The following is an 18,237-nucleotide window of genomic DNA, read 5'->3' on the forward strand; positions in this document are numbered from 1 at the left end:
CTGTTTTTAGTTGCTATTTCTTCTGCTCGTAGAGTTTCTGAGCTTTCAGCCCTACAGTGGGATTCTCCTTATCTCATTTTTCATTCTGATAAGGTGGTGTTACGTACCAAACCTGGATTCCTTTCTAAGGTTGTTTCAAATAAGAGTATTAATCAGGAAATTGTTGTTCCTTTCTTGTGTCCTAACCCTTCTTCTAAGAAGGAGCATATGTTGCATAATTTGGCTGTGGTCCGTGCCTTAAAATTTTATTGACAGGCAACTAAGGATTTCCGTCAATCGTCTTCATTATTCATTGTTTATTCTGGAAAGCGTAGGGGTCAGAAAGCTGTGGCTACCTCTATTTCTTTAATTTAATTGTATTTAATTGTTTTTAATTTAGGGAATTAATTTAATTATAGTGTAGTGTTAGGTGTAACTTAGGTTAGGTTTTATTTTACAGGTACTTTTGTATTTATTTTAGCTAGGTAGATATTAAATAGTTGATAACTATTTAGTAACTATTCTACCTAGTTAAAATAAATACAAATGTGCCTGTTAAATAAAAATAAACCCTAATCTAGCTACAATGTAACTATTAGTTATATTGTAGCTAGCTTAGGGTTTATTTTATAGGTAAGTATTTAGTTTTAAAAAGGAATAATTTAGTTAATGATAGTAATTTTATTTATATTTATTTAAATTATATTTAAGTTAGGGGGTGTTAGAGTTAGACTTAGGTTTAGGGGTTAATAACTTTAATATAGTGGCGGCGACGTTGGGGGCGGCAGATTAGGGGTTAATAAGTGTAGGTAGGTGGCGGCAACATTGTGAGTGGCAGATTACGGGTTAATAAATGTAGGTAGGTTGCGGCGATGTTGGGGGCAGCAGATTAGGGGGTTCATAAGTATAATGTAGGTGGCGGCGATGTCCGGAGTGGCAGATTAGGGGTTAATAATATAATGTAGGTGGCGGCGATATCGGGGGCGGCAGATTAGGGTTTAATAAGTGTAATATTAGGGGTGTTTAGACTCGGGGTTCATGTTAGGGTGTTAGGTGTAGACATAACTTTTATTTCCCCATAGGAATCAATGGGGCTGCGTTAGGAGCTGAACACTGCTTTTTTGCAGGTGTTTTAGCCGGCTCTCCCCCATTGATTCCTATGGGGAAATCGTGCACGAGCACGTTTAGCCAGCTCACCGCTAACGTAAGCAACGCTGGTATTAGAGTGAGATGTGGAGCTAAATTTTGCTCTACGCTCACTTTTTTGCGGTTAACACAGGGTTTGTAAAAATCCGTAATACCAGCGTTGTCTGTAAGTGAGCGGTGAGCATAAACTGCTTGTTAGCGCCGCATAGCCTCTAACACAAAACTCGTAATCTAGGCGACAGTTAATAGAGAAACAACCTCTTAAAGATCCTAATATAACAAAAAATGAAATATGTTTACACCAAAGTACTTCAGCTCAAATATTATTTTTTATTTTTTAGCTAAAGCTAGTGGGGAAGATAGTGAAGAATGCAAACAGCTTCAGATAAATACTGAAAAATATATTTCCCTATTTAACCTTTAGGGTACCTACTATCCAACTGGTGAATCCAGAAAGTTTCTCTCTGCTTAAGCATCCTCTCCCTGTCTCCACCACCTCTCAACATCCCTACATGGTCTATAATTTGCCATCTCATTTGACTTATATTGTGCCCTGCTTGAATAAAATGGTTAGATACCGGGACCTCTGTGTTGCCAGACCTCACATTGAACTTGTGTTGGTTCATTCTTTCCCTGCCTTTCCTTGTGGACTCCCCAATATAAATTAAAGAGCACTGGCATTTAATAAGATAAATAATGAATGTTGTTTCACAAGTATAGTAACCTTTTATTTTGTATTTACGGCCTGTTCTAGGGTGCATAAACTCTTTCCCCTTAAAGGGACATGAAACCCATATTTTTTCTTTCATGATTTAGAAAGAGCATACAATTATAAACAACTTTCTAATTTACTTGTATTATCTAATTTGCTTCATTCTCTTGATATTCTTTGCTGAAAAGCATATCTAGATAGGCTCAGTGGCTGCTGATTGGTAGCTGCACATAGATGTCTCCTGTGATTGGTTCACTGTGTGCATTGCTATTTCTTCATTAAAGTATATCTAAATAATGAAGCAAATTAGGTAATAGAAGTAAATTGGAATGTTGTTTAAAATTGTATTCTCTACCTTAATCATGAAAGAAAATGTTTGGGTATAGTGTCCCTTTAATCATGGCATGACAGTTAGTACAACCTAAACAGGGATAGGACCCTAGGGACTTCTGGCTTATATATCTTTATTGTTTATTTTTCATGGGGCCCAAATCACTCCTTACTAGGCAATCCCTAAGGTTTTTAACTCTCCTAAAGCCCATAATAGGGACATGCTGGAGAATATCCATTACTTTATTGCAATGACTTATAATCTCCCAATGTTTTTTAATAATTGCTGTTACTTCAGTACTGTACAAATTATATTGGGAAGTGAACACCATTCTTTTATTATCAGTTTTAGGGACTTATTTAGTAGTTTTGCTGGCAGGACTTATACTTTGTAACCTATCAATTCCCTGATAAGTTGTTCTGGATAACCTCTCTGGATGAATCTATTACCCATTTCTTTCATCCTTCTAGGTAATATCTGGTTATCATTAACAATCCTGTTTACCCTTAGTAGTTGGTTTCTTGGAAGGGAGTTCTTTAACTTGCTGGGATGAAAACTATCATAGGCCATCATTATGTTTCTATCTTTATGCTTCCTAAATAAATCAACTTTTAGGGAACCATTTTCTTTGTATACCCTAGTATCCAGGAAATCCACAGATATCTCACTATATGTAAGTGTGAATTCTACCCCTGAGATAGCTGTATTTAAGGAGGATACACATTTCTCTACGGATCCAATGTTGCCCAATGTCGTCCACACACTAAACACATCGTCGACGAAGCGCCACCAGGCTGCACCATACTCCTGGAACAACTCATTAGCATATACAACATTTTCTTCAAAATTGTTGTGTACTCGTCTAAAATGCTCGTATAAGTGGGTTTCTTGTTCCCCCTTTTCTATATTTCATAAATGTTCGCGAATACGAGTATGGAGGCATCTAGTCGTTTCACCCAAGTACTATAATTTGCATGTGCATTGGAGTATATATATATATATAACAACCTGATCGCTACATCTAATGGTTTCAGTGATTTTGTATTTGTAATTATTGCTTACTGATTCTATCTCTTTTATTTTGCTGCTGTGTTTACAAGCTTTGCAGCTGTAGCATGGGTAGAATCCAATGATTTGCTTACCTTTTAAATCAATATCCTGTGTTTTTGTTGTCTGTGTTAATTCGCTGGGGGCCAGTATACTTTTCATATTTTTTGCCCTTCTATATACAAAGTTTGATTTGTCTGTTATCTGTTCACCTATAATTGGATCATCTTTTATCAAATGCCAGTGTTTTCTGACCATTTTTTCAACTATTTTGTAGTCACTACTAAAATTTGTTATAAATGGAACTTTGAGCTTTATATTATCTTCTTCTTTTTATCTTCTAAAAAGAAGGGCAGTTAAAAAAAGAAGATAATATGAAGATGATATTAATAACAGTCTGTCACTAAACTTGAACATTGAAGTTTTGTTGCACATTCCACAACTTTATAAGTGAACTGATACCAACAGCATAGAGTCGATTATAAGTTGAATATAGTTCAAGTGATTGCATTGCCATTTGTTTATGGACTATACACAGTTTGTAAGGTGGTATCCAGCCCATTGAATATTGTACACTTCAGGTGTTCAAGGACAATTATCCAGATATATGTTTTTAGAGGAGACATCCTCACTATACAATTTTGTCTGATTACTATTGTTTTAGCATTTTAAAACAAGAATTTTTTTGCGCTCTAATGCCGACCACAACAAATATTAAAATCTGATAAAAAATATAATAAAAAATATATATGCAATCCCAATGGAATTAGTCTGTTATCAAAAATTGTCCATAAAGTCTCAAATTAGGGATACCAAAAAAGGACTTGACCACAGTACCTTGTGATGGAGAAATTAGTTTAAAGATTAAACTCTTGCAGCTGGTGTTTTTAGGTTCTTTCCTTGGAATGCTATCCCAAACGGTTCCTCTGGAAAAGGATTAGATTCCAATTGTTGTGCCTTTACAGTGCAGCCTTGTTCCAGCCAGCAATTCACCGGTCTTGGCTCAGAAGTGATAACATAAAACAAAAAAGAAAAAACAGGCGCACAAAGCACGATTCAAGTGTAAACGTTTTAATAACAAAGTGACACACGCACAGTAATAATTGCACTTACTAGATTAAAATAAATGATATGCATTAAAACAACACTCCTTGGGTCTGCAGTTCCTGTAACAGTGGCACAGATGGTCCCTCTCCTTACAGCTTTTTGTCAAACAGCATCAGGTAATGGTGATCCGGATCCTTAACCTGAGCGTGTGACCAGCTTCTGTGAACAGGTTGTTCTGCTTCCCAAATAGAGTGATAGTCTGGCCTGACGCGTTTCCCCCGACTTCGGCCGGGCTTTTTCAAAGGCTTGATATTGTTGAAAGTGCGCCTTTTTGTTTTACAGGCAAGAAGGCCAATCAAAAAGGAGGTGTGAGTTTGTTTAGCCAATGCTAACAGGGGGTGTGTAAAAACCATCAGTCTGACATCACTATGTTCGTTAGAAAGCACAGATGTGTTAACAACTTGTTACTAATTACTTAAAAAAGTTGCCACAGTAAGTATGCATGTAACGCTGACATATTCAATACGCAAAAGAACTCTGAAACATTAAAAAGTAAAAAGATGAATGCGTGCTTCGCAATAAAGCGTTTTGTTAGATGGTAATCGGTATACTATAATTCCTGCTTAAAATACATTGTCAAGAATGAGAACATAAAAATATCAATTAATTATTCGTAGTTTGATGCAGTTATCCTTACGGAACAATTCATATTTACTCTTCATGTAGAAAAAACATCAATACATATTATATTCACATTAAAGTTAAAAGAATCTACTACATATAAAAACCTTTAGAAAAACCAAAAACATATATATTGAAAGAGTAATGGTTCTTGAATGAATGTTTTGATTCTATTTGTTGAAAGTAATTTAATCGAGTTTTGCTGAGTGCCTATAATATTATGATAAACTGTAAATTTTCAATGTATTTCTCATTGTGAGATTTAATGGTGATCCCTGATTCAGTGACTACATTTTTATTATCTCTGGGTTTTTCTGAAGGAATTCCATGTGTTATAAAACAAATAATCCCTGCAGGAACAATAAACTACCTATTGTACGGAATTGGATGTATGGATATATAGATATTAATTTTGAATGCTGACTTATTCTACTGAGGACACTGAAAAGTTGAAATAGAAGAGTTGAGATGAAAAATTCCAAAGTTAAAACGACCAACGATACCTAAAGGAACAATATTCCACCTATTGTTGATGTTTGTATAAAGATTTTCTAATGAAAAATCCATGTATTTAATAACGGATGAATACCTAAAAGAATAATTAATCGCCCAGTGTTCATATTTAAATAAAAGCATGTATGAGATTAAAAATTCATATAACAACAAATCTTACTTAAAAGAACATTATTCCACCCATTATTGAAGTTTGAGTGGATGTATATAGACCAAATAAATATAAAAACACTAAGATGCTAAAATTCATTCAGATACATAAAATTATAATAATGATGTTAAAATGTTAAAAAATAGTAAAATGTTAAGCAAGCATTTCTGGGTGAATTAAACAAATGCTGCCACATCTATGTCAATATTTAATCCTAGGGGTTGTAATGTCTTTAGTTTATAAATCCACCTGGTTTCTAATTTTCTTAGTGTCAAAAGTCTATTGGGTTTTGTATGAGGCACCTGATCTATCACTTGTACTTTCAGAGAGCTGGGATTGCTCCCATGGCACTCTAAAAAATGTCTCGGAACACTGTGATTGTCCATTTTTTCTTTGATATTATATAAGTGTTCGTTAGTCCTACGCCTTATTTTCCTTTTTGTACGGCCCACATACAGGAGGCCACACCCACATTCTAGCAAATACACGACATAAATTGAATCACAATTGCTTTTAAAATTAATAGTATATGTTTCTGTGGACTGACTATTGTGAAATGTTGGTGCTTTGTTTATGTGTTTGCACATGTTGCATCTTGATTTTCCGCATTTCATGGTCCCCTTCCTTAGTAAATAATGTCAATCCAAAAGCTGATAATTGGCTAAACAACTGGAAGGGGACCATGAAATGCGGAAAATCAAGATGCAACATGTGCAAACACATAAACAAAGCACCAACATTTCATAATAGTCAGTCCACAGAAACATATACTATTAATTTTAAAAGCAATTGTGATTCAATTTATGTCGTGTATTTGCTAGAATGTGGGTGTGGCCTCCTGTATGTGGGCCGTACAAAAAGGAAAATAAGGCGTAGGACTAACGAACACTTATATAATATCAAAGAAAAAATGGACAATCACAGTGTTCCGAGACATTTTTTAGAGTGCCATGGGAGCAATCCCAGCTCTCTGAAAGTACAAGTGATAGATCAGGTGCCTCATACAAAACCCAATAGACTTTTGACACTAAGAAAATTAGAAATTACTTTCAACAAATAGAATCAAAACATTCATTCAAGAACCATTACTCTTTCAATATATATGTTTTTGGTTTTTCTAAAGGTTTTTATATGTAGTAGATTCTTTTAACTTTAATGTGAATATAATATGTATTGATGTTTTTTCTACATGAAGAGTAAATATGAATTGTTCCGTAAGGATAACTGCATCAAACTACGAATAATTAATTGATAATTTTATGTTCTCATTCTTGACAATGTATTTTAAGCAGGAATTATAGTATACCGATTACCATCTAACAAAACGCTTTATTGCGAAGCACGCATTCATCTTTTTACTTTTTAATGTTTCAGAGTTCTTTTGCGTATTGAATATGTCAGCGTTACATGTATACTTACTGTGGCAACTTTTTTAAGTAATTAGTAACAAGTTGTTAACACATCTGTGCTTTCTAACGAACATAGTGATGTCAGACTGATGGTTTTTACACACCCCCTGTTAGCATTGGCTAAACAAACTCACACCTCCTTTTTGATTGGCCTTCTTGCCTTTAAAACAAAAAGGCGCACTTTCAACAATATCAAGCCTTTGAAAAAGCCCGGCCGAAGTCGGGGGAAACGCGTCAGGCCAGTCACTACAGACTATCACTCTATTTGGGAAGCAGAACAATCTGTTTACAGAAGCTGGTCACACGCTCAGGTTAAGGATCCGGATCACCATTACCTGATGCTGTTTGACAAAAAGCTGTAAGGAGAGGGACCATCTGTGCCACTGTTACAGGAGCTGCAGACCCAAAGAGTGTTGTTTTAATGCATATCATTTATTTTAATCTATTAAGTGCAATTATTACTGTGCGTGTGTCACTTTGTTATTAAAACGTTTACACTTGAATCGTGCTTTGTGCGCCTGTTTTTTCTTTTTTGTTTTATTGTTTTAGCATTGTTTGATATTGCTCCAATCCTTTTAAGTTTATAGTTTAATTAAATAGTATTCATGTAACACTGACATCAGTAGTCAGGTATTTTTTTCTTATTTTCTTATTGTATCTCATTTGAACAATATTGTTTTATTTTATTTTATATTATATGCTATTTTTTTAAAATTGTATTGCCTTGTTTGATGCATAACCCTTAGCTTTTCAGTACCTTTGATTACTTTTTAGCGCTATAGACAGAATCAGGACAGGTCATGGACATGGCTGGGTCAGGTCTAGTTTGTCTTTGGTCAAGTAGGGGGAGCAGCCATTATAATGGGGTACTGCCCCCATTGGCACCCTGGAGATTCCTATGTTGTTTATTCCAAAAACATTTTATGATGAGATGCAACACTTTAAGGCTTAAAGGGACATGACACCCACATTTTTTCTTTTGGGATTTAGAAAAAACATGCAATTTTAAACAACTTTCTAATTTACTTCTATTATCTAATTTGCTTAATTCTCTTGATATACTTTGCTGAAAAGCATATCTAGATAGGCTCAGTAGCTGCTAATTGGTGGCTGCACATATTTGCCTCATGTGATTGGCTCACCCATGTGCATTGCTATTTCTTTAACAAAAGATATCTAAAGAATGAAGCAAATTAGATAATAGAAGTAAATTGGAATGTTGTTTAAAATTGTATTTTCTATTTGAATCATGAAAGAAACATTTTGGGTTTAATGTCCCTTTAACCCCTTGAGTGCTAACGACAGCTCTGAGTCTTTGCAGAGTTTCCCACTCTGGTGCGAATGATGGCTCAAAGCCATCGCTAGCACTCTCCCACCTTGAGGGAGACCTGGGGGCTCCCACCCTCTCCTACCCCGGCGATTGGGTCTGCATAGAGACAGGCATCGCCGGGGCTTCACGTTTTGCACAGTGACATCATGCGCAATGATGTGATGACGTCACCGTGCAACTTTATTAAAAATGTACAATACAAAGTATAGGGAAAGAGGGCATGCTGCTTAGACACCTTTATCTCAGGCATCTAAGCAGCTACAGACCCCCAAGATCCACCGTTGGAAAGGTCATCGCCTATAACCTTTCCAACAGTTTAAGTCTTGGGGATCTTTGAAAAAAAAATACAAAATTTTAATATTTTTTTTTCAAAACATAAAAATTAAAAAAAAAACTTAAATCCCCTTACCACCCAGGTGGGAAAGTGCTTAGCACTCAAAGGGTTAAGGGAAGTAGATTGAAACTCCAGACACTACAGTATTTTTGCACTGTAGAAATAAAGGTTATTAAAACAGGAATTAAGATCTGTGAAAGCTGAATTCTATGGACTTAGTATTGTACATAGTGACATTCCTGATACATGTTTCTTGCCCCCCTGGAACCTATTATGAAAAAAAATAATAATGATGAAAGCTAAGGCCTAGATTTGGAGTTTGGCGGTAGATGGGCTGTTAACGCTACGCGGGCTTTTTTCTGGCCGCACCATAAAATTAACTCTGGTATCGAGAGTTCAAAAAAATGCTGCGTTAGGCTCCAAAAAAGGAGCGTAGAGCATTTTTACCGCAAATGCAACTCTCGATACCAGAGTTGCTTACGGACGCGGCCAGCCTCAAAAACGTGCTCGTGCACGATTCTCCCATAGGAAACAATGGGGCTGTTTGAGCTGAAAAAAAACCTAACACCTGCAAAAAAGCAGCGTTCAGCTCCTAACGCAGCCCCATTGTTTCCTATGGGGAAACACTTCCTACGTCTGCACCTAACACTCTAACATGTACCCCGAGTCTAAACACCCCTACCCTTACACTTATTAACCCCTAATCTGCCGCCCCCGTTATCGCTGACCCCTGCATTATATTATTAACCCCTAATCTTCCGCTCCGTAAACCGCCGCAACTTACATTATCCCTATGTACCCCTAATCTGCTGCCCCTAACACCGCCGACCCCTATATTATATTTATTAACCCCTAACCTGCCCCCCACAACGTCGCCGCCAGCTACTTACAATAATTAACCCCTAATCTGCCGAGCGGACCTGAGCGCTACTATAATAAAGTTATTAACCCCTAATCCGCCTCACTAACCCTATCATAAATAGTATTAACCCCTAATCTGCCCTCCCTAACATCGCCGACACCTAACTTCAATTATTAACCCCTAATCTGACGACCGGAGCTCATCGCTACTATAATAAATGGATTAACCCCTAAAGCTAAGTCTAACCCTAACACTAACACCCCCCTAACTTAAATATAATTTAAATCTAACGAAATTAATTAACTCTTATTAAATAAATTATTCCTATTTAAAGCTAAATACTTACCTGTAAAATACATCCTAATATAGCTACAATATAAATTATAATTATATTGTAGCTATTTTAGGATTAATATTTATTTTACAGGCAACTTGGTAATTATTTTAACCAGGTACAATAGCTATTAAATAGTTAAGAACTATTTAATAGCTACCTAGTTAAAATAATAACAAAATTACCTGTAAAATAAATCCTAACCTAAGTTATAATTAAACCTAACACTACCCTATCAATAAATTAATTAAATAAAATACCTACAATTACCTACAATTAACCTAACACTACACTATCAATAAATAAATTAAATACAATTGCTACAAATAACTACAATGAAATAAACTAACTAAAGTACAAAAAATAAAAAATAACTAAGTTACAAAAAATAAAAAAATATTTACAAACATAAGAAAAATATTACAACAATTTTAAACTAATTACACCTACTCTAAGCCCCCTAATAAAATAACAAAGACCCCCAAAATAACAAAATGCCCTACCCTATTCTAAATTAATAGAGTTAAAAGCTCTTTTACCTTACCAGCCCTGAACAGGGCCCTTTGCGGGGCATGCCCCAAGAAGTTCAGCTCTTTTGCCTGTAAAAAAAAACATACAATACCCCCCCCCCCCCAACATTACAACCCACCACCCACATACCCCTAATCTAACCCAAACCCCCCTTAAATAAACCTAACACTAAGCCCCTCAAGATCTTCCTACCTTGTCTTCACCATCCAGGTATCACCGATCCGTCCTGGCATCCGGTGCTGAAGAGGTCCAGAAGAGGCTCCAAAGTCTTCCTCAAATCCGGCAAGAAGAGGACATCCGGACCGGCAAACATCTTCTCCAAGCGGCATCTTCGATCTTCTTCCATCCGGTGCGGAGCGGGTCCATCTTGAATCAGCCGACGCGGATCCATCCTCTTCTTCCGGCGTCTCCTGACGAATGACGGTTCCTTTAAGGGACGTCATCCAAGATGGCGTCCCTCGAATTCCGATTGGCTGATAGGATTCTATCAGCCAATCGGAATTAAGGTAGGAATATTCTGATTGGCTGATGGAATCAGCCAATCAGAATCAAGTTCAATCCTATTGGCTGATCCAATCAGCCAATCAGATTGAGCTCGCATTCTATTGGCTGTTCCGATCAGCCAATAGAATGCGAGCTCAATCTGATTGGCTGATTGGATCCGCCAATCGGATTGAACTTGATTCTGATTGGCTGATTCCATCAGCCAATCAGAATATTCCTACCTTAATTCCGATTGGCTGATAGAATCCTATCAGCCAATCGGAATTCGAGGGACGCCATCTTGGATGACGTCCCTTAAAGGAACCGTCATTCGTCGGGAGACGCCGGAAGAAGAGGATGGATCCGCGTCGGCTGATTCAAGATGGACCCGCTCCGCACCGGATGGAAGAAGATCGAAGATGCCGCTTGGAGAAGATGTTTGCCGGTCCGGATGTCCTCTTCTTGCCGGATAGGAGGAAGACTTTGGAGCCTCTTCTGGACCTCTTCAGCACCGGATGCCAGGACGGATCGGTGATACCTGGATGGTGAAGACAAGGTAGGAAGATCTTCAGGGGCTTAGTGTTAGGTTTATTTAAGGGGGGTTTGGGTTAGATTAGGGGTATGTGGGTGGTGGGTTGTAATGTTGGGGGGAGGGTATTGTATGTTTTTTTTTACAGGCAAAAGAGCTGATTTTCTTGGGGCATGCCCCGCAAAGGGCCCTGGTAAAAGAGCTTTTAACTCTATTAATTTAGAATAGGGTAGGGCATTTTGTTATTTTGGGGGTCTTTGTTATTTTATTAGGGGGCTTAGAGTAGGTGCAATTAGTTTAAAATTGTTGTAATATTTTTCTTATGTTTGTAAATATTTTTTTATTTTTTGTAACTTAGTTATTTTTTATTTTTTGTACTTTAGTTAGTTTATTTCATTGTAGTTATTTGTAGCAATTGTATTTAATTTATTTATTGATAGTGTAGTGTTAGGTTAATTGTAGGTAATTGTAGGTATTTTATTTAATTAATTTATTGATAGGGTAGTGTTAGGTTTAATTATAACTTATGTTAGGATTTATTTTACAGGTAATTTTGTTATTATTTTAACTAGGTAGCTATTAAATAGTTCTTAACTATTTAATAGCTATTGTACCTGGTTAAAATAATTACCAAGTTGCCTGTAAAATAAATATTAATCCTAAAATAGCTACAATATAATTATAATTTATATTGTAGCTATATTAGGATGTATTTTACAGGTAAGTATTTAGCTTTAAATAGGAATAATTTATTTAATAAGAGTTAATTAATTTCGTTAGATTTAAATTATATTTAAGTTAGGGGGGTGTTAGTGTTAGGGTTAGACTTAGCTTTAGGGGTTAATCCATTTATTATAGTAGCGATGAGCTCCGGTCGTCAGATTAGGGGTTAATAATTGAAGTTAGGTGTCGGCGATGTTAGGGAGGGCAGATTAGGGGTTAATACTATTTATGATAGGGTTAGTGAGGCGAATTAGGGGTTAATAACTTTATTATAGTAGCGCTCAGGTCCGCTCGGCAGATTAGGGGTTAATAAGTGTAGGCAGGTGTCGGCGACGTTGAGGGGGGCAGATTAGGGGTTAATAAATATAATATAGGGGTCGGCGGTGTTAGGGGCAGCAGATTAGGGGTACATAAGGATAACGTAGGTGGCGGCGCTTTGCGGTCGGCAGATTAGGGGTTAATTATTGTAAGTAGCTGGCGGCTACGTTGTGGGGGGCAGGTTAGGGGTTAATAAATATAATACAGGGGTCGGCGGGGTTAGGGGCAGCAGATTAGGGGTACATAAGTATAACGTAGGTAGCGGTCGGCAGATTAGGGGTTAAAAAAATTTAATCGAGTGGCGGCGATGTGGGGGGACCTCGGTTTAGGGGTACACAGGTAGTTTATAGGTGTTAGTGTACTTTAGGGTACAGTAGTTAAGAGCTTTATGAACCGGCGTTAGCCCAGAAAGCTCTTAACTCCTGCTTTTTTCCTGCGGCTGGAGTTTTGTCGTTAGATGTCTAACGCTCACTTCAGAAACGACTCTAAATACCGGAGTTAGAAAGATCCCATTGAAAAGATAGGATACGCAATTGACGTAAGGGGATCTGCGGTATGGAAAAGTCGCGGCTGAAAAGTGAGCGTTAGACCCTTTAATCACTGACTCCAAATACCGGCGGTAGCCTAAAACCAGCGTTAGGAGCCTCTAACGCTGGTTTTCACGGCTACCGCCGAACTCTAAATCTAGGCCTAAGAATCTTGTAGACAACATTACAGAAGGTGTGTCACTAAACAAGCATGGTTCTATTTTGTAGATTTTACAGTTATCTTTATCTGCCAAAAATACGGACCACTGCCTCTGTATTTTGTTTCTCCAGTAATAACCTGTAATCAAACAGCAAATCAGAGGCTATATAGTCTAAGCCAAATACACTGTAATGCTTCAGTCTACCTTCCCCATGAAAATGGGTCATTAAGTCTCTGATTGGTTTCAATGCTTTAGGCCTTGAAATTAGGGAATGGGTTGATATTGTACTCAGTGTATGTGTAACAGTTGCCATGTAAGAAGTCTCTGTATGATATAGTTTAATGTACTGTATTTAAGAGGTTCCCATAGGGCAACACAATTACTTTTATTTAAAAATACCCCCTACACACTTATACAAGCACTTACACTACCAGTAATCCATTCCCCAGAGCTGTTTTTTGGAAGCTGCTATGATCGCTACTGTTAAAAATGAAGGCACACGCTACTAATACCTTTACTCATCCCTTATTGTAAGCAGTGAAGATATGTTGGTGGGGCTTTATCTGAGGGTATATAGGGTATATGAGGAGAGGTATTTTCAACTAAAATTAATAATTGATTCACTGTATGGGAAACTCTTAGATACATTACACTAATTAGTATTGTACAATCAGGGACTTGTTGCGTGAGAACTTTTGAGGAGCTTTAATTTTAAAATAAGCAAACCATAAACCATGTTTAAAGAAAGATAACATCAACAATGTATGATTGTTTCATCTTCTGTCCATATTCTGTATAACATCCTTAGTAGAGAGCTGCAACAATAAAGGGTTCACCTACATCCGGGTTTACAATAATTTGTAGTTCATTATTCAGACCTCACCGAAATTCCCAGATGTCAATCGCCTTCTCCACTTTATCCTTTAGATCACAGGATGAACATCAAAATTGCATGAAGTCACTGTAAACATAAGCAGGGTGCCACATAGCTTACTCTGTGTATTTACAAATCTGCAAAGGTTGACCACTATATGTGGCTATAGATGGACACCAAACCAATGGTGTCTATAGACGGACTAGGAGTTCAAGTTCCCAGCTAACTCTCCTCCGGTATACCAGCAACAAAAGTTTTTTAAATCATAACATAGATAGATAGATAAATAGACAGACAGACAGAGTGAGCAACATGTTTCTTGGCCTTTCACAATGTTAATGACTGATCCTCAGGCTTTAGCATGATCTCTGGTCTGGCAAATTTATCTAATACGTTTTGTCAGGACTGCAAGTTCCCTAAATGAACGTTAGAAAGGCACATTTTAGCTTGAGACCTGCTTATCTCACTATTCAGGATACTGGATGAGAAGGAGACACCTAAATTACCTAATGCTCAAAAATGTTTTTGTGTGATTTCTCTCCATTCCACTGGGTTTTTTTTTTATAATCAGGCCCCAAGTTTCAAGGGACATTATTGGTAATAAATATGCTGGTCCAGCAGAAGAATTAAGAGAAAAACATGTAGGTTGGTCATTTGGAACTTTAATGAATGATTGGAATGGAATTCTCAAACCAGAATCTAAAAGGCTGAGTAAAACCATGAGCTTTTTATTTGAAGACAAAGTCAATTACTAGAATACTTGTGAATGATTGAGCTCTTTTGATGATTGTTCCCGTTCGTCATACATTTCTTTCTTCTGTACAACAGTCAACTCTTATCCCACTCGTGAGCTTCAGCGCTGCTGTGGAGATGGCATGACACTATTGCCTAGAAAGATGAAAAGGACCTGTGTGCAAAGAGCGGTCCGTATACCATCACAGTCTTGCAAAGAGGCCTTCCGTACATGTTGTGACTATGCTGAGAAATTGCGCTTAGAAATAACTCTAAAAAAACGCAAAACTCAAGGACTGGGAAGAAGTAAGATATTTAATAAATATTTGTTATAGAGGCACTGCTTTATAAACTCAACTCTTGTTGCACCAGTAGTACAGGGGGTTTTAATGAACTAAATGCACTAGGCTTCCCTAATACTTTTTGTAAGACTTTCTATGTACAAACCTTTTGCTGTAGCAGCAGAATTTTTTCTGGCAAATTTCAAAGTTAATCTACCCCCCCCTCCGTATCATGTGACAGCCATCAGCCAATTACAAAATGCACATAAGTATATACTGTGCACTTTTGCACATGGTCAGTAGGAACTGGTGCCTCAGAAAGTGTGCATATAAAAAGACTGTGCACGTTTTGATAATGGATAATTTTGATAATGGACGTATATTGGAAAGTTGTTTTGAATCGCATGCTTTATCTAAATCATGAAACTAATTTTGAATTTAGTGGCCCTTTAACCCCTTAAGGCATTCAGATGTAGATCTACGTCCAACATGTTGGAAGCCCAAGTTGTTTCGGTTGTCAAGTGACAACTGAGACTTGCTGTTCCTGGGCTTCCAGCGTCTGCCTTCATAAGGTAACGAAGCTTAAACGGTGCTCCGTTAGCATTCGAAGGCAGATTGTCAGATCGTTACAGACAGTGCCACAGTCTTTAACGATCTCCGTTGGTGCTGGTGGGAGGTGTGGGAGGGAAGGCAGAGGCAGCTGGGCTGCCCAGGGGCAGAGGAGGGGGGGGGGAGGGAGGGAACCTACCTATGGCAAAAAATTGAAGGGGCGAGAGAGAGATGGGTAATAAAGAAATGCTATAACTTACTTTTTAAAGTACCACTAAAATTAAAATACCCCACGCTTCAGCTGTCCACTTCAATATTTCAAAGGATAGCAATGGTCAATGGCAGCTAATTTGTTTGCCATATTTTAAATTTCCTCAGCAAAAAAAGTGGAAATTAGTTTTCTGTCTTGTTATAGAAGTGTTTCCTCTAAGCATAAAAGCCTAAAATATTTACTATCCAGCTCTTAAAGGGATATGAAACTCACATTTTATCTTTCATTCAGATTCAGATAGAGCATGCAATTTAAAAAAAAAATCTAATTTACTTCTATTATGAATTTGTGTTCATTCTCTTGGTATCTTTTGTTGAAAAAGCAGATGTAAAATTGTAATATTGAAGAATCTCTATTCGTTAGCCATGCTCTAACAATAAAAGTGCTATATTAATAATATATACCCCATGCCCCTTTGGAAATAACTCCATATTTTGTCACAGTATTGATATATTTTACTTAAGTGAACCTTGAACACTACTTCACTATTAGATATATTCCCCACCTAAAAGAATTCTGGAACACAATTTTCCTAATTTCTTGTGCATCACAAAGCCAGTAAAAAACATTACATTACTGTACTAACACATTTCCCTGTTATACATAGCTCAGGAAGTGGGCCAGGACGATGAAGATGACTTTGCCGATGAAAACGATATTCAGTACCGTACATATTTTCCAGAGAGCTGGCTTTTTAAGACCGTGAATGTGGATAAAAAGGAAAGGTATTTGTCATTTTAGGTGTAAGCCTAATGCCATTTCTGTTTATCTATCTGTCTGTCTTTCTGTCTATAGACACACATACACACATATATATATATTATATATATTTATATATATATATATATATATATATTTATATATATACCAGTGATCTGCACTCTCACTGGTTACAGGTAACCCCCATGGTGTCAGGATAAGGGTATCAATATTGAATAGATCTGCACTCACTGGGCATTATCCATTTAAGAAACTTTATTAGGATAACGTTTCAGGGAAGGCAAAATATCCCCTTCCTCAGACCCTGGGGTCTTGTCTGTCTGAAAGTTATGTGGTCTGTGTATCTGTTGTGATGTCTTTATACAGGTTGAACTACTTCTGCCCCAGGTGTTAAGTGTATATTTGCTGGTTTGTCTGTGTAAGGGCTCCACTGCCTGTGCATCTGCCATCCATGTTCTTTATCTGAAGGTCTATCCGTATATCTTTGACATCCTCTATATAACTGTTTTCCTATCTGTATCATTTAAACTAAGGCCCCTATTTATCAAGCCGTCAACCACAAATATGCTGGAATTCCGCAGTATAATTGTGGCGAGCCTGATTCCCCTTATTTATCAAACCCTACAGACCGGCAAAAGTAGAATTTTGTGACGTAACATACGATCCGCCGGTCAAAGTCCGACACAGATCGATGCTTACGTCACTACAGATTTTCCGTATGCAAATTCGGCACTATGTGACTACTTTTGTAAGTTAACAAATAACTAGCAGGTACACTCGCCACTATTCCGGCCCAGCGTACCTGGTTTTCAATCAATCAATCAATGGGAGTCTGAAAGCAGCGAAAGCTCATGTTCACTGCTGCCCGATATCCCATTGATTCCTATGGTAATGTTTACACCTAACACCCTAACATGTACCCCATGTCTAAACACCCCTAATCTGCCGCCCCCGACACCGCCGCCACCTACATTATACTTATTAACCCCTAATCTGCCGCCCCGACACCACCGCCACCTACATTATACTTATTAACCCCTAATCTCCCCCCCTACACTGCCGCCACCTGCATTATGTTATTAACCCCTAATCTGCCCCCCCCTACACCGCCGCCACCTACCTTATGTTATTAACCCCTAATCTGCCATTCCCAACATCGCCGCCACTATATTAAATATATTAACCCCTAAACCTAAGTCTAACCCTAACACCCCCCTAAATTAAATCTAATTTAAATAAATATAAATAAAATTACTATCATTAACTACATTATTCCTATTTAAAACTAAATACTTACCTATAAAATAAACCCTAAAATAGCTACATTATAACTAATAATTACATTGTAGCTAGCTTAGGGTTTATTTTTATTTTACAGGCAAGTTTGTATTTATTTTAATTAGGTAGAATAGTTATTAAATAGTTATTAACTATTTAATAACTACCTAGCTAAAATAAATACAAAAGTATCTGCAAAATAAAACCTAACCTAAGTTACAATAACACCTAACACTACACTATCCTATATAATAAATGGCCAAGTATGTTTGTCAGATGCAGTCATGCGCAGTAGAGACTGCACGTGACAAACATACCTGGCCGTTTGGATCCTGACACTCAGCACTCAGCAGTGCCAGCACAGAGCAAGGCTGAAGCGGAGTG

General features: G+C 37.3%; 1 protein-coding gene across 1 annotated transcript in view; it reads left to right on the plus strand.

Moving 5' to 3' along the window:
- The window catches only part of LOC128644408 (complement C4-B), a gene marked incomplete at its 3' end in the record, with an annotated part of 166,648 nt that overhangs the window by 110,815 nt on the left and 37,596 nt on the right, over window positions 1-18,237 (plus strand). Inside the window, exons 14-15 of the mRNA XM_053697032.1 lie at window positions 14,851-15,060; window positions 16,463-16,580. Of these exons, the coding sequence (XP_053553007.1) occupies window positions 14,851-15,060; window positions 16,463-16,580 (328 nt within the window). The remainder of the gene's footprint in view (window positions 1-14,850; window positions 15,061-16,462; window positions 16,581-18,237) is intronic.

Source organism: Bombina bombina, unplaced genomic scaffold, assembly GCF_027579735.1.
Source record: "Bombina bombina isolate aBomBom1 unplaced genomic scaffold, aBomBom1.pri scaffold_745, whole genome shotgun sequence".
Classification (NCBI taxonomy): domain Eukaryota; kingdom Metazoa; phylum Chordata; class Amphibia; order Anura; family Bombinatoridae; genus Bombina; species Bombina bombina.